Genomic DNA, 18,073 nt, shown 5'->3' on the forward strand with positions numbered 1-18,073 from the left:
CTTCTGGCAGAGGTGGAGTGCAAGAGGCATGGAGCCTTGGACAATCAAAGTTCTCAAAGAGAGTTACTTGATCCCGTCCTTAGAGTACCCTCCTCTCATGAATTCGCCGATCGCATCAACGGCATACTCGGAGGGCTCCAAGAAGTTCATAGCGCTCTCGGAGGAAGTGTCTTCCCTCCTAAGGAAGACGACCATAGAAGCAGTGAAGGATCAGACTTCAAGAGGATTTTACAACCTCTTGTTCGTGGTTCCCAAGTCATCAGGGGGATGGAGACCTGTCCTCGACTTAAGTGCTTTGAACTTCTTCATATAGAAGAGGAAGTTCAAAATGGAGACTAATCACTCAGTGCTATCCTCCATCCAGCAGGGCGACTGGATGATAACGCTCGACATGCAGGATGCATATTTCCACATTCCAGTACATCCGGAGTCCAGGAAATACCTGAGATTTGTCTTCAGGGGCAAAGTCTTCCAGTTTCGGGCCCTTTGTTCCGTTCTCTCTACTGCCCCACAAGTATTCACACGAGTCCTACCACCCCTTGTGAGATGGCTTCACCTCCCAGGTTTCAACATAAGTCTACACCAAGATGACTGGCTCCTCCACTCACAGTCTCAGGAACAGTGCACGAAGGATCTGCAGACTACAGGCAGTCCCCGGTTATCAGCAGGGTTCCGTTTCTGAGGCTGTGATGATAACCGAAAATCGCTGTCAACCGAAAATCGACGATTTTCGGGGCTTATTGGCGCCAAAAAGCACCGATTTTCAATTATCAGTGCCCCTGTTAGGTATGTGTTGGCGCCAGTACCCAATTATCGGCGCTGATAAGCGGAAATCGGTGATTTTCGGCGCCGAAAATTGCCAAGTGCCATAAAACCGGATCGCCGTTAACTGGGGACTGCCTGTACCCTTCTTCTTGCAGAGGAACTTGGACTTTTAATAAATCAAGAGAAGTCCTGACTAGCCCCAACTCAGGAGATTCTCTATTTGGGGATGAGGATCAACTCTGAGGTTTTGGGCTTTTCCCTCCTCAAAGAGGAATGAGTCCTGCCTTCAGTCAGTACAGGACCTTCTTTCGCTTCCAGTTTGCTCAGCTAATCGATGGATGAGTCTGCTGGGAACCCTCATCCATAAAACAGTTGAAGCTAGGAAGACTTCATATGAGGCCCCCTCAGTTCTTTCTTCGTACAGGCTGGAACACAAGACAGTTGAAGCTAGGAAGACTTCATATGAGGCCCCCTCAGTTCTTTCTTCGTACAGGCTGGAACACAAGACAGCAACCAGGCAGAGTGAAATTCCCAGTCACGAACGAGGTAAAGGAAGATTTCCAGTGGTGGAAATCCAGGGAGAGACTTTCAGAGGGAAAGTCTATACAACTTCCGAGTCCCGACCTCTCCTTCCATGCAGACGCCTCAGGCCAGGGGTGGGGAGCTCTTCTGGACACTTGGGAAGCTTCTGGCATTTGGTCTCTGGATCAGAGGAAGCTGCATATAAATGCCAAGGAGTTATCTGCCATTCACCTCGGACTGAAGCATTTTGTGAAAGCAGTAGCAAACAGAACTGTGGTGGTACATTGTGACAACACCATGGCTCTCTCTTATATCAAGAATCAGGGCGGAACCCACTTGTTCTCCCTTTGTCAGACAGCGAAGGAATTGCTAATTTGGGCAAACCAGAATCAGGTCAGACTTATCACCAGATTCATCCATGGAAAGATGAACGTCTTTGCAGACGGATTAAGTCGACAGGATCAGGTCCTTCTGACAGAGTGGACCCTGCACTCGAGTGTCTGCAACAGCCTCTGGAAGTTGTTGGGGAGGCCAACAGTGGACTTGTTCGCCACATCGAAGAATTACTGTCTTCCTTTATTTTGTTTGTCAGTCCTGGATCCTCAGGCATGGGCAACAGACGCAGTGCTGATAGACTGGTCGAACCTGGACCTCTACGCCTTCTCCCCATTCAACATGGTGAGGTGGTGTTCTCAACAAATTGAAGAGCCGCAGAAACGTATCGATGACCCTGATAGCGCCTTTTTGGCCTCTCAAAGAACGGTTCCTGGAACTTCTCAAGTTTCTTGTGGACTTCCCAAGGTTACTGGTTCAAAGTCCACATCTTCTCAAACAGCCTCATCTTAGGAAGTTCAATCAAGGACTATCCGCTCTAGCTCTGACAAGCGTCAGACTATCCGGAGACTCTTTAGAGCAAAGGGCTTTTCAAAGCGAGTTGCGGAAGCTATTTCTAGATGTAGATGTAAGTCTACCAGCAGAGTCTACCAGGCCAAATGGGCTATCTTCCGCAGGTGGTGCAGCAGCAATAACATCTCGTCTGCTAAAACCACTGTAAGCCAAATAGTGGACTTTCTTCTCTTTCTCAGGAATTCCAAAGGACTCTCTCCATTGACTGTTAAGGGCTAGAGAGCTATGCTGGGATCAGTCCTCAAGCATAGAGGAGTAGACTTGGCCTCCAGTAAAGACCTAACGGATCTGATTAAGTCTTTCGAGACTTATAAACAGGTGAAGGACAATTCCATGTCATGGAACCTGGATGTTGTACTCAAATGGTTAACTGGTCCCGCTTTCAAGCCTCTCCGTACCATTTTGTTTAAGAATTTAACTAAGAAGACTTTTTCTTGTAGCTTTGACAACCACCAAAAAGTAAGGGAGTTGCAGGCTATAGACAAGCGCATCAGCTTCTCGAAGGGAGATGCTGTCTGCACCTTTGTACTTGGCTTCCTGGCTAAGAACAAGTCCCCATCGGATTGGCTTCTTGGCTAAGAACAAGTCCCCGTCTAATCCGTGGTCACACGCTCGTTCTTCTAGGACTAGAGGAAAAGGAAAGGGTCCTTTGCCCAGTGAGGGCACAGGTATTATTTAGACAGGACAAAGAAAATCATAGGCCCTGCCAGTAACCTCTGGTGTTCCATCAAGAACCCTTCAAAACCATTCTATTAGAATGCGCTGTCATTTTGTCTTAGAAGTCTGATCATTGAGGCACACTCTCAAAGAAGATGATGTCGTCCTACCTTCCTTTAAGGTGAAAGTGCATGATATTAGAGCTGTCGCCACTTCGTGTGCCTTTAGGCATAGTATGTCGCTCTCGACTATCCTCCAGTTGACATACTGGAAATGCAGTTCTGTTTTTGCCTCACACTATCTTAAAGAAATTGAAATGACTTACGAAAATTGAAGTACCTTAGGTCTGTTATTGGTGGCTGGCTCGGTACTGGGGGAGAAAGCATGGGAAGCAACCCTTCCTATCTGTAACTCCTTTGCCTTGAAATTTTGGTTATTGAGTACTTTTTTGGGGAGCCAGGTGGTACTTATACCTGGAGTGCCCACCAGTCTGTGATAGTGGTGTGATGGTTTTTAATCTTTGTTGTTGTTGGTGGTGATAACTAATTTTATTTGGTCTGTGTATTTTGGTACTACATTGGAACCAAAGGTAAGTTTGTATTTTGCTTTATGGGTGTTGGAAGTCTCCTTCCTCCTAAAATGCTAAAGTAGGTTATCACAGCCAGGCTAAGCTAGCTGCTACAGGTCAGATGAGCTGAACCAAGGCAGTGTCATCTACTGGCTCTCTTACCAGTAAGGTTACAACATGCATTTATCAATGCTAACAGATTTTATATTTGCAAATTAAATACTCTTACCTGATTGCTTTTAGAACAGAATATGTCCATTTATCCCACCACCTATCAATGTGGGATTCAGGTATGTAATTACTTTGTAAGTTACATATATGAAAATGGTATTTTCATAATAAAATTGTTTCATATATACTGTACTCTTCAAGTAATTACAAGATCAGAGGCCTCCCTCCTCCCCTCTGATGGACATTAAGCACATAATTAGTGACGATCACTCGTTACATTGTACCTGTTGTCCCCCAATAGAGGGTGGGGTAGTTACCTACACTATAAACAAAGGAATCGCTACCATGAACTTCAAGTGTTTAATTGCCACGTGAGTGGAAAGGATAGCTATGTAATTACTCGGTAAGTATATATGAAACTCAATTTTATTATGAAAATACTGTACCATATTAAGTATTTAGCCTATATACAGTACTAGAAAACAACACCCTGTTTGCAACAGCAGCTTGGTTAGTGTTATGAGCAAAAACAGCTAGGTTGGGTAAAGAGTCAGCTTTTTTTATGGAGGATATTGGTGAGGATGAGATGGTTATGATAGGAAATGAGGATACCCTGAAGAGTCTAGAGGAAAGAGATGTTATCTAAGTACTGTAATGTGAAAGGTTTTTGGTAAAGAAATTATCAGAGTTGGAGGTGTGTGTGTTTTTTTTTTAGGGAATGTAAGATTGAAGAAATAAGAAAAATTGATAGAATTGATTGTAGAATAACATAACTTTTTGTTTTATTGGGAGTTCCCCTCCTAAACCCTCTGGTTAGTTTCTTCAGCAGGTACCTCTTTCTGTTCTCTTAAATAACTAGTGACAATTGTGACATAATGAATAATGTAATGGGCTCTCTCATGCCATATTTACTCACTGGAGATGTAATTTATTTCTTTGTTTTGGTTGATGTCACGATTTTCAGCTAATGCAGCTCCAGTCTGGGCAGTGTAAGAAAAGTAAATTAATGTTAGTATTTTTGGAACAAAATTTACTTATAAAATCTTGTTTGCATATGAAGAAAGATACCCAAGTAAGGCTTGTGTACACCTGCTTGATATTTTAACTAGTAACTTATGCAGTGGGCTGAATGCCGAACAAGGTTGCTTGGGCCTTTATTTGTTGCAGGTATTGAATACTCATTAGGTTTAGGGCTGTATCATAATTTTATAGTATAGGATGTGTTTATAGCCCAATCTGTTAGTGTATTAGTTTTTAAATAGAATACCAGATCTATTAATATTTTTACAACTGAGGATTTTTTATAACTATTTTTTGGTACTGTGATACTGTCGTGGGATTTTTGCAGACTAGTTCTAACTGTTATATACAATGTTGGTTCCTGGTCATTTTTTGTTCGTAGGACACTTGCATATAAGATTCTCTATATAATTATTTGTTTCTGCAGATTTATGTGCACTGTATTCATAATTAGTAACAGTGGGGTGGTTAATTATATTGAATTTTTGTATCAGGTGCCATAAAAATGGAAGCTAAATGAACAGTTGTGATGTAGGTAGGAATGGTTATAGATTGGTGCACAGATGTCTATTATGTCCCATTAGCATATTGTGATATTACATTTTTCTTGTAACTCTTTCAGCATCTGAGTCGCGCAAATTGACATTTATGTACCTTGCAAATGATGTGATCCAGAACTCAAAGAAGAAAGGTCCAGAATACAACAAGGAATTTGGGAATAAATTGGGGAAAGTTTTTGAACATTTAGGAAGTTTACGATTAGATGAAAAATCAACACGAGGTCTCAACCGCTTGTTGTCTGTGTGGGATGAGAGAAATGTTTTTGAAAGTGATGATATTGCAACATACAGAAAAAGCTTGAGTAAGTATTGATTTTATGCAATGATTTGTTTTGTTTTTGATTTGTAACATATGTAAAGGACTTTATTACTCTAAAATATGTTCATACAGAAATAAAGCCATCAATTTTTAGATATCTCATGGTTGGCAAGTACAAGCTTAAAGTCAGTGGCATTTTCAGATTTTGTTGTAAAGCCAGTCTTGCACATGTTTCATTTGCAAGATTTTGAGTTTAAAACATTGCGATTTTGAAGTGATTTTCGTTCACTATTCTTACTCTCAATATTTTGATATTACATGTAAAACTTTATCTGTCATATTTAATACCATCTTTTATTGTATTATTTTTGTAATGTATCATTATTGCTTCTTTTTGTATCATGCTTTTATTGTGGCTTAAATAACCCTGTCAGGTAGCTTCCAGTCAATCAGTCATCAGATGCCTTATCCAGACATTGCTGGTATTAAAGGGTTACTATTGAAAGCTAGCTGGTTGGTTAGCTGAATGTGTGTGGGGCTGTGGGAAAGCACATGCATAGGGAGAAACGTTTTTACACTGGTGAATAATACCTCTCAATGTTGCCAACCTTGTTGAGTGAGATGTCAGTTTTTGTTTTCAGATTGAAGCTTATGTAATTATATGGTCATCTAAAAACAGTGAGATTAGAATATCACTCACTTTGGTTTCATTTTAAATTTTTAATTTTCATTATGTTTTAAGATGTTGCTGGGTATCACTGGAAAGTAATCTTAAATAGATTATTGTTTTGCAGTGATGAGGTGCACTTTTTACAGTCATTACTGAACATAAACAGGGAACAGAGTAAGTAGTCACTGTTACATACCAACAGTGATCACTGTGAGTATGTGAACAAACATTTAGAAAGAGTATGGATGATTGTTGGTGTGAGAACAAACAACAGTGGGCAGTCAGGGGATTGGCTCTTGTTTGTTCAGCTGTGAAATCTTGATATATTTTGTGGTTGACTGTTGGCCTAAAATAGCTCTGGACAGTGAGTTTTACCTAACAGTGGACAGCATTGCAAAATATGGCATCCTTAAAAAAATATATGAAATTCAGGAATTAACATCATAATGTGCTAAATAGCAAAGAAATGTAGGACTCAAGACTTCAGTTCCCATTATAAACTTTTTGACAGCTCTGACTGTGCCAGACAACCTTCTCTTAAGTATTGATTCTGGAGGATGAAAGGGTTTAGGAGGAAGAAACCAGAGAGAAAAAAATGATGGAGATGTTAAATCAGTATAACAGGTGGTTTAAGCCATAGTTCACCTCATTCTTGGAGGGAGCTTCTGGTGGCATCAAAGCTACCCATTACTTCTTTGGCTTTAAGTCTGCTTGCTTTTGGAGAACTATTTGTACTCAAGGTGGACTGTTGTAAGGTTTTATTGGAAGCCAATGAAAGAGACTTAAGGCACCATATATTGTTTGAAGATGAAGTAATTCAGCATAGAGTACCCAGATGTAACAACTGATTTGGATAAACTGATCATCAACTGAAGATCATGCTTTCTCTGATAGCCACCAAAATAGTGATGCACTGGAGTTGAGTATCAAACCTTGTTAAGTAACAAAAACCAACTAAACTGTTTAAGCTTTGAACCTAGTTAAGTAACAAAAACTTACTAGGCTGTTTAAGCTTTGACCCTTCAAATCAGCAGACCTAATCTTACTTTTTATACATGAACTTACCTGTTGTTTACATATAGCTGTAATTCTCGATCTCGACAGAAAATTCAAAACTGGCGGTCCCGCTAATATATGGTCAGGTGATCGACTACCCCCCTCTACCGGGTACCTGGATCCATTCCATCAACAACTAATCATATTTTTCTCTGTCGGGGCCGGCGACTAGTCGTCTGCTCCTCTTCAGGAAATTCATCGGTGCTTTTCGATATTTCTTTGGTGAAGTACCCACTTTTGTTGACAGTTCTGGCTTGTTTTTGGCTTTGGTTGAGATTTTTCTAGTTATGTCTGATTCAGGATCTCAAATTAGATATTGCGGGGGTTGTAAAACTCGAATGTCTCAGTCTAACATAGACCCTCACTCTTCTTGCTCTAACTGTAGAGGGAAATTGTACACGAATCTGGATAGATGTGATGAATGTTCGTCTTTGTCTGTGCTTGATTGGCAAAAGTTGGCTAAATATCAGGCAAAATTAGTAAAGATAGGGCACGTAAGGCTTCGGCCAGAAGTTCCTCCCAGAGTAGGAGTAGTATTGCCTCTTGTTCTGTTCCTGTTACCCCTCCTGTTCCTATTCCTGCCCGGAACCTGTTGTTTCCGACCCACTACCGTGTCAGACCTTCGGGCAGAATTTGATGGTAAGATTTGGCTCTTTTCTCTCGATAGAGAAGATTGGCCAGGATGTGAGTGCGATGTCTAGACATCGAAGTGTTGCAGTGATAGTGTTGTGGAGGAGGTGACTGTTCGTCCCCTCGTGCTCCTAGGTCTGGAGGCCTCTGTCCGGCTCCCAGGGCTCAGGGAGAAGACATGCCCGAGCCGAAGGGTGGCGAGTGGGGTCTGCTCACGAGCAGTTGCTCCTCTAACAGTCCTGTTGCGTCCCAGGCTGTTGCAGCTCGCCATAGTAAAGCGATCGGAAGTGTCTTCTTGTGCTTCTGTTTCGTCGAGGAGTTGGAAGCAGTTTCGTCGAGGAGGAGTTGGAAGCAGTCAGAGTCTAGTAAGCCGCTGAAGAGGCGAGAGCTTCCTCCAAGTCAAGTTCCTATCAAGAAACTTTGGCGCGTTCTCCTCTTCCGTCTTGTAGATTTTGGGATAGCCCAGAGATCTTTTCTTCTTCAGGCAGTCCGGATGTACGTTCTACGGATCGTGGCGGCGCCTGATCCTCCTGTTAGCATGCAAGTAGCGGCTTCCTTCCGTTGGATCCCAAGTTGGCTTTTATGCCTCGGTTCCCTGCCCCCTTTCGCAAGAGGACAAATTGGACAAGATTTTGAGACTTTTCAGAAGGTTTTAAAGCACCAGCACTTCAGGATCCTTATGCAACTGAGGCTCGGTCTCTGCTCCCGCTCACGCACCTGGCACCGCTTCCGATCACGCTCCTGGCGCCACTTCCGCCCGCACCGGCCGCACTCCTGACGCTACTTTGGCGCTTGGCGCCTCTCCACAACATGTTTCAAAGCGCACAATGTTTGCGCTTCTGGCGCTACCGTGGTTTTTGGCGCCTCTTTGGCTCTCGGATCTTCTAAGGCTCCTGACTCCTCTCAAGCTCATGTTTCGAATCGCTTGACGGGTCGGCACTTGGCGCCTCGTTGACGTTCGGCGACACTCAAGAGGATAACGCAAGTTTGGCTCCGGCGTTTCTATCCGCGGTGCTCCAACTGCTTCAGAGATTCTCTCCCAGTTTCCGATGTTTGGAAATAGATGATGTTCCGTCTGCTCCCTCGTCCAACTTTAAGCATCTCTTACAACTTTTTGAAGAACATTTTCAAGAAGACTTTGCTCCAGCTACCCCTTCGTCTCCAACTACGCAGTTTGCCAAGGATTTTAAACCTCCTTCCTCTAGATTTCTGAAGCTGGTCCTGTCTGTTTTTGGCGAAAAGAGCTCTCCGAAGGCAAGAAGGATGGTTGAGCATGAAAAGATCTCAGGTAAAACATCTTTCTGTTTTCCCCCTCTCAACTGTCTTTTAAGTCTCGTTCGTGGTATGAGACTGGGGAAGTCTTTTCCTTGGGAGACTCTGCCTCCTCTCAAGGGGATTTCTCAGCCTTGTTGATTCTGCCCGTCGCTCAGCTTTTTCTTAAGTCCAAAGTCGGCTTCTCTTCTTGAAATTGACCATCTGGTGAAGAGTTCCTATAGGATCTCGGAGATCTTTTCTTTTATTGACTGGTCTATAGGAGCCTTGAGCAGGAAAGTGAAAGTCTGTGATCTTCCCCCCAAGACTGCTATGGATCTTGATGCTATTTTGGCCTGCCTGGACAAGGCCATCACGGACGGAACGTCAGAAATTGCCTCAGTGACTGCTACTGGCATTTTGAAGAAGAGAGCACATTGGATTTCGTTTGTCGCAAGAGGTCTCCAGGAACCAGAAATCTGCTCTACTTTTTGCTCCTTTGTTTAAGGAACCCTTTTCCTGCCACGTTAGTTAGGGAAGTTTGGAGGCTCTCTACGGAAGTCTACTCAAGACCTACTGGCTCACTCTTGAAAAGACCCAGGTTTTCGACTTCTCCAGTAGTACCCAAGCCTTCTTTCCTTGTATCCTCTAGGCCTTCTCGGGTACTCCTTCTCGGCCCTTTTCCCGTGCTAGAGGAAGAGGAAAATTCTCTTCTCATCCCCAGAAAGCTAGGGGTACCAACCGATGAGTTCAAGGTCCTTCATGCGACGGTCGGAGCCAGACTAAAAATCGTTCTGGCAAGTTTGGGAGGCCAAGGAGCAGAACCCTGGGTGATCAACGTTCTGAGAGAAGGCTACACCATTCCCTTCTCAGAGAGTCCTCCTTTAAAGTCTTCGCCAGTAGACTTCAACGTATCATCCAGGGACTCAGAGAAACTTGTGGTGTTGGAGGAGGAAGTTACTTCCTCCTTCAGAAGGGAGCCATAGAAGCAGTCCTCGAACCTTCATCTCTGGGGTTCTACAACCGTCTGTTTCTGGTTCCAAAATCGTCGGGAGGATGGAGACCAGTCCTCGGCGTAGCGCCCTGAAAAATTTGTGCTTCAAACACCATTCAAGATGGAAACCACACAGTTGGTTATCAATTCCCTGAAGGAAGGAGACTGGATGGTGTCCCTCGATCTCAGGACGCATACTTTCATGTACCTATTCATCCGAGATCAAGGAAATTCCCTACGGTTTTTGTGTTCAGAGGCAGGACTTTTCAATTCAGGGCTCTTTGCTTCGCCTATCAACAGCCCCACAAGTTTTCACAAGGACGATGGCTCCAATTGTGAAATGGCTTCACTTAGCGGAATTCACATTTCCTTTACCTCGGCGACTGGCTGATCCGGTCTCCGTCAAAAGGCCAATGCATGAAGGACCTACAAAGGACCCTTTCTCTTACCGATGAATTGGGACTCATAGTAAATCTTCCAAAGTCACAACTCTCTCCATCTCAAGACTTGACTTATTTGGGAGTTCGGATGAACTCAGTTCTTTTCAGGTTTTCCGACGTCACAAAGGATCGAAATGCCTGCTGAAAGTGAGATACCTGATGGCAGCCAAGACTTGCTCTGCCAAGGAATGGATGAGCCTTTTAGGCACCCTCTCATCGCTAGAGATGTTCGTCAGTCTGGGAGGCTACACATGAGACCTCTTCAGTTCTTCCTACAGCAGACCTGGAACAGGAAGAAAAAGACACGGATTCGTTTGTTTTCCTCTATCCACTCGAGTAAAGCAAGACCTGTCGTGGTGGAGCGACAGGAGCAAGCTGAGTCGAGGTTTGTCGTACGAGACAGAGGAACCCAGACCTGATGTTGTTCTCCGGCCTTCCAGGCGAGGGTTGGGGGCAACAACATTGGGGATCTTCAAGTGTCAGGCAATTGGTCTTCATCCCCAGCAGGACTGGCATAAATGCCGCGAAAGAGTTGAAGGCATACATCTAGCCTTGGAACATTTAGGTGCTTCTGGTGGGAAAACAAAAGATTGTAGTGCTAGGACAACTCACAGCTCTGGCGTGCGTGAAGAAACTGGAGGCACTCACTCCTTCTCTCTGTTCGAATGCTTAAAAGACCTGCTTTTGTGGCGGCAACCAAGAACATAGAGCTGGTAACTGCTTCATCCGGGGCTCTCCAGCGTAGGCGGATATCCTCAACAGGTCACTCCCAGGTCATTCCATTGAATGGACCCTCCTGAAAAGTTTGCAGGCCTGTGGAAGGTTTGGGGAACTCCCCATGCTGAACCTGTTTGCAACGAGGAAAACCAGACTACCTCTCTTTTGCTCTCCTGTTTTCCAGACCCAGAAGCATTAGCGGTGGATGCCATGCTCCTGGACTGGTGGGTCTCTTCCTTTGTACATTCCCTCCCTTCAGGATGCTGGGAGAAGTCTTGAAAAGTTTCGAGCACACAAAGAGTGTGTCAGTGATCCTAATAGCTCCATGGTGGCCAGGAATATCTGGTTTCCAGAGCTACTGGAGAAAAAGTAATTAATTGGCCAAGGAGGTTGCCATTCAGACCAGACCTTCTGTGCCAGTTGCACGGCAGAAGTTCCACAGGAACCGTCGAAAATCTGACAGGGTTCGAACTCTCGGCGACTCTACAGGAGAGGCTTCTCTGAAGAATTAGGCGCGAGCAATGACTAAAGATCAACCAGGCCCTGCGTCTACAAGGTCTATCAAGCGAAGTGGGCGCTTCGAGGGGAGTGGTGCTCGAGTCTGGAGTGTCTTCCACTTCTACGACTCTAAGCCAGGTGGCGGATTTTCTTTTGTTTCTGCACAAGGAGAAGAAATTGGCTGTCAGCACGATTAAGGGTATAGAGAGTATGCTGGCGGCAGTTTTCCTGGAATAGAGTATAGACCTTTCCTCGGACAAATATTGCGACTCCTTAAAATCGCTTTGCTACCACTAAAGGCAAATCTCTTCATTACGCCATTGGAATTTGGATGTGGTGCTAAAGTAGCTTACTTCCAAATCTTTTGAGCCTTTGAGTTTCCTGCTCCGTTAGGAATCTAACTAAGAAAACTCTCTCTTGGCACTGGCCTCGGCAAAGAGTAAGTGAGATTCATGCTTTGGACAAAGGTTGGTTTTGTGCGGATAAGGCTGTAGTTTCCCTTCACCTTGGGTTTCTAGCTAGAAGCGAAAACCCTAGTAATCCGTGGCCAAGGAATTTCCCATTGCTAGCCTATCCTCCTTGGGTGGAAGGGAAAGCGGAGAACTTCTCTGTCGGTCAGAGCATTGAAATTCTATCTGGACAGGACCAGAAATGTAAGAGGAACTCATGATTTTTATGGTGCTCAACTAAGAACCCCAGAACCCTCTATCTAAAATGGGATTGCTTTCCTTTTGAAGAACTGATACAGGAGGCACACAAGGAATTAAAGGGATGTGGATTTCCCTTAGTTAAAGTGAGGCCTCATTGAAATGGAGCTATTGCAACTTCTTTAGCCTTCAAGAAGAACATGGCTTTAAAGGACATTCTAAGTTCAACTTATTGGAGATGTTCGTCTGTTTTGCCTCGCATTATCTGAGACAGATCCAAACCACATATGAAGACTGCAGTCGTTGGGCCTTTATGCGTCTGACACGGTGATGGGCACAAACCAGAGGCTCTGATCTCTCCTTAGTTTCCTTGGGTGCAGAAGTTTCTTTTTGTCGACTACTGGAGGCCTTAGAGGTTAAGATGGCCTGAAGTAGGTCTAATTTTAATAGGTTGGTGTGGAGTTTTTATGGTTGGGTGATATGATGGTGGATGCTTTGAGTACCTGGCCCTGAGCAGGGGGCATTATATGCTTTGGTTGATTGTGTGAAGGCGGCTGGGCCAACAGACCTTTCTCCATGTAGCAACCTGCGACCTGAGCTACTAGGCCCATAGTTGCACTAAGGATAGCGGGTTACAGAGGCAGTAACCGAAAACAGCTTCCTTAGCAGGTAAGGATCCAAAGTAAAGGCGTTTTTTTAGCCTGATGATCTCGGTTTTTTCATTTAACGCCCACAGCTGTCCATGCCCACCGCCTCAATGTGGCAATCGGCTATATGTAAAAAACAGGTAAGTTCATGTATAAAAATGACATTTTTATTATAAAATAAGATTTTATATCATACTTACCTGTTGTTTACCCTCCATATTCCACCGCCTCCCGCATGGAACAAGGGGACATAGAAAATATGATTGGTTGTTGATGAAATGGATCCGGTACCCGGTAGAGGGGGTAGTCGTATCACCTGACCATATATCAAGCGGGACCATGATTTTGAATTTTCTGTCGAGATCGGAATTACAGCTATATGTAAACAACAGGTAAGTATGATATAAAATCTTATTTTATTATAAAAATGTAATTTTACATACGTAACTTAACAAGTAATTACATTGCTTATAGTTTCATTTGCTGGCAGCTTAAAAATTTTGAAATTTGTGGTAGCTCTAGTATCGGTGTAGGTGACTAGTCCCCGCCCACTTTAGAGACTCACGAGAGGTGACTTCAACAGCGTGATTCACTTGTTTTTCTGCGGCTCGACAGTGGTTCAGTTGTGAGCAATCGGCAAATTTCCCAGCTTTCAAGTCTTTTCCTTTTGATTCTTCTTTGGGTGAAGTACTGTACTGGTAGCCCATGACTTTTGTATTTGTGTTAGGTCCTCTCTTATTGAGACCGTTAATTTTCAGTTTAGGACGCCTTGTCTTCAATTTGACTTACATTATAACTCGATTGTTGACTTCTTAGACTTACCCTAGTATGTCTGACTCTAGTGCTGCTAGCCTTCACTATTGCAGCCTTTGCTGCAATACTAGGCTTACTAAATGACTCGCTCATCTCACTCTGTGTGTGTAGAATGTAAGGGACAAGAGTATTCAGTTGATCGAAAATGTGATGACTGTTCACTGTGGGATGCTAGAAAATGGAAAGTTATGGGGCCTCATTTAGCAAAATTAGACAGACATGAAGCATAAGACAGCCACTAGAGCTGAAAAACAGACAGTAGATACCAAGACTGTAGTTAGTTCTGCTGATGACGATGTTCCTGCTTTACCTTTACCTGCTCCCGCTGTGTCACCTGTTCCCAATTCTTCGACTATTCAACCTATTCCTTTACTCAGCTCCCTCGCTTCCGAACCCGACCCCCTTGCCAGCCTCGAGTTGAAACTCGTACGTAATTTTGATGTCAAAATGGGGTTAATTGTGGATACTGTGACCCAGTTGGATGCTTCAATGCATGTCCTTATAGACAAAGTGGAAAAAGTGCTAGTGTTAGTGAAATGTCAGTGGAGGTGGCGGCTGCTCATCCCGCCAATGCTCGTAGGCAAAGGTCACTGGCGTACTCCCCTACACCTGGGAGCAGTAATACTGGAGGCCCAGTGGACGTCAGTGGGGTCTGCCCACGCGCATTTGCCCCATCAGTCGGACCTGTTGCAACTTCCCAGGTTGCGGCAAAGGATAGCCATTGGAAAGGCATCCAAACGGAAGTGAGTAGGCTGTTCTTAAGTTCTCTCCTCTCCAGTGCCTTACAAGAAATTCAGGGAGCCCCTGCAGCAGCCTTCTTGTAGTTTCTGGGATTCCCCAGAACACTTTTCTCCAGTTTATCCAAGTGTTCGTTTGCTTTGAGACACTTCTCGTCCTCTCATGAGCGCCCAGTAGTGCCCGAGCTCCCAAGAGCAACTGATCTCCAAGCAAGCATGTTCAACCACAGGTTGAGTTATGATGCAGCCTGGAAGTAGGATGTTGTGACTGACTGCATACAAAAACATTAAGCCGTTTTGTAGTCCCTCCACAGGAGGTTGTTTGTCAGTTTGAAGGGTAGTAGTCTCTGTCTCTTCTGGAATGTAGTTTTCTTAGTGTTGGTTACCAGGGAAGTTTATATACATATCAGATTTTTAACCTATTCCAGGACACCATGGTCAAGTGGAGACTAGGGATTCAAAATGATGTCTTGCTTTCGGGGCAAACCCCAAGTTCACTCACCTTTGTGAGATCAGGTTTAACCCTTAAGGGACAGGCTAATTATATATCATGCACACCCCCAGAGTGAACAGACTTTAAGGTTGGCCAATTTAAGAAAAAACACATCAATGGAAATCGGAAGACATGCAAATGCACATGGTGTAAGAAAAAAATTCTAAAAAATTTTCCCTCTCTTCCATGGGAAGTTGAAGGTGACCATTTACAACCCTGTGTGGGGCCTCTTTTACAAAACACTTGTAAATTTTACCAAGTTATACATGTTTTTTCTAGTAATTTATTTTATTTTATTTTGTGAAATTACAATTACAGCTCACACAATATCGTAACAGAACAAAAATCAGTAACAGATTCTGAGTATATTTTTTGTAGAATATTTACGCAAATTTACTGAGATCAGGGGATGCAGCAACTTTTTTGGAGGTATACATGTTTTTTCTAAAATTTTTTTTGCAAAATTACAATTATAACTGACATCATATCGTAAAAGATAAGAACTAAAACCAACAGCAATTCCTGGCTATATTTATGAGCAAATAAATAAAAAGATGTCATGGGAGAGAGAGGAGCAAGACATCCCCCCATCAAGTCAAGAACAATACTGATCTCCCTTAGACGCCCTCTTTCTGAGCTGAGCCGAGCCTAAAGTTGCCACCATTCATTTATGGGCTATTGAAATGATGGAAAAACTTTTCTGCTTGATACAACCAAATCGTATGGTGTGTAATATTAATACTCATATGAAGATTCCCCTCCATCACCCAAAACCTGTTATAGATACTCATATGTGGATTCCTGTCCATTAAGGGTTAGTGACAGTGCCATAGTCACTTCCCTAAGAGGCTTGTTCACTTCAAAAGTGCTGCTCCAATTTTTACTGCAGGATTTCTAAAGGAGTAGGACCCTAAGGTCCTAACAGATCCCTAAGATCATGGGTTGGGCCATCTCTTGAAAGAGAGGTGGACTTACCCAAACAAGAAGGCAGCATGAACTGTCTATGTACCTTGGGTGAATTACAAACAAGAGGAGAGTCTGGGACATTGCTTGTGTCATTTGAAGGAACAGGTAGACAATAGGTCATTAGCACACTCAGAATCTGTTGTCAATCCTACCTTTAGCAGAAGTCCCACCTACAGGTAAGTGAATGCTGTCATCCACCTTTGGAGAGGGGAGATGCTCATTTGTCAGATGAAACTTCATTTTAGAAGTCTTCAGCAGTCTTATCATCATCTTAAGAGGAGAAAAACAGGCAGAAGGAGATAGGAGGAGTAAGACAAGAGGTATATGCCAGCATATTTTACCTTACTCCTGTCATGAGTCACTCTTATTAGGGGAGCCAGCCAATTCACTCCTCACAAGGAGAGTCAGGGCTGCAGGTCTTACTCCTGCAGAAGGAACAAAACTGGTTGGGAACCACAGACAGAGGACACAAAGCAGCTGCACACCTGCTCGTGGCTTTCATATCTACATTGTTCATTTTTCATCACATCTATTAGAACTGAAATATGCATGATGCATATAAAAGGTATCTTCAACATCCAAGTCATGCTGAGGCACATGCGTCTACTCCCAATGACAGCCAAAGAATACAGTGTTGGCTTATGGCAGGTGAGTATCCAACTCTTTTGCCTATTACCAAATAACCAACTTTGTACAAGGTTCAATGCCTGTTTCCAGCTTTTGGTAAGGAGTACTCGTATGCCGAAGGCAATGGTCAGTATTGGAGCAAAAAGGTTCCTCAGTTCTCATGTGGACATAATAGTTGTTGAAGAAAGGGCAAAGATCACAATCTGAAGATAGTTCATATAAGGGGAAAAAATAATGTAATAGCTAATAGGCTCTCTAGAGATTTTTCAGAATGAGAGAGTAGTTTGTATTTTCTTTTCTTTCGTTCTGAGGAAGTTGAGCGAGAGCCGTTGTGTTAATTTTTGGGATGTAGCTCGAGTGTGATGTGTGATTGAAGTGTTGAGTGAGCGTGTTTTGCTGAGGCTAAGTCGAGGTGAAATGCAGAGTTGTTCCTCAGTTCAGATGATGAGTTTGAGGTAATTTTGTCTCGTTTGCTCTTTTAAAAAATGAAATGAAGTATACAGTAAACCCCCTGTATTCGCGGTCTCACGATTCGCGGACTCACCTAGTCATGGATTTCTCTATGGAACATATATACACATTATTCGCTGAAAATTTGCCCATTCATGGTATATATCGCTGAGAAATATTCACTAATTACGGTATTTTCATCTCATTTTTGTGACTAAATGCACTTTTTGTGATAAAATTATTAAAATACTCAGGTAGTGCTCAAGTTATGATAATTTGCCTTACGATAATTTGATTTTGCAGTGGGGGTAAGCAGTTAATACCGATACAACAATGTTTATAAAATATTTTTAAATTTCATGTGGCTGCAGGCAGAGTACAATCAGGCAGCGAGAGAGACCAAATTACAATAGACCAATTTCCTTTCCTCTGTCTCTTTATCCCACCTTCTAGTGAAAAAAGTAAAAGAGAATGATAAAAGTATTGTCAGTAATGTTATACTCTTGGATAAATGCGTACAGCCATAAACAACCGACTGAGAAACGGATAACAACAGCCGTTTTGCTTGTACAGGCAGTCCCCGGTTATCGGCCGGGTTCCGTTCTGAGGGTGTGATGATAACCAAAAATAGGTGATTTCTGGCGCTTTTTCGGCAATTTTGAAATCATCGTTGGCGCCGATTTTGGTTATCAGCGCCTCTGTTAGGCATGTATCGGTGCCAATACCCAATTATCGGTGCCGATAAGTGGAAATCGGCAATTTTCGGTGCTGAAAATTGTCGATTTTCGTCGCTAGACAAGCACTTTGAAACCGGATCGCCGTTAACTGGGGACTGTCTGTATATCAACCATCATACGGTACTACACAATTACCGTAGTTACAGTACAGATGAAGTTAAGTAGAATAGGACTGATATATTTTTACATTACAGTAAACCCCTGTATTCGCGTTCTCATGATTCGCGGACTCACGTATTCGCAGATTTCTCTGTGGAATGTATCTACCCATT

At 43.3% G+C, this 18,073-nt stretch overlaps 1 protein-coding gene across 1 annotated transcript in view; it reads left to right on the plus strand.

The window, feature by feature from the left end:
* Nucleotides 1-18,073, plus strand: part of LOC136844418 (regulation of nuclear pre-mRNA domain-containing protein 1A) — an 88,444-nt gene that overhangs the window by 10,628 nt on the left and 59,743 nt on the right. The window contains exon 2 of the mRNA XM_067113591.1: nt 5,232-5,471. Coding sequence (XP_066969692.1) covers nt 5,232-5,471 — 240 coding nt within the window. The remainder of the gene's footprint in view (nt 1-5,231; nt 5,472-18,073) is intronic.

The sequence above is a fragment of the Macrobrachium rosenbergii genome, chromosome 12 (genome assembly GCF_040412425.1).
Source record: "Macrobrachium rosenbergii isolate ZJJX-2024 chromosome 12, ASM4041242v1, whole genome shotgun sequence".
In the NCBI taxonomy this organism is placed as follows: domain Eukaryota; kingdom Metazoa; phylum Arthropoda; class Malacostraca; order Decapoda; family Palaemonidae; genus Macrobrachium; species Macrobrachium rosenbergii.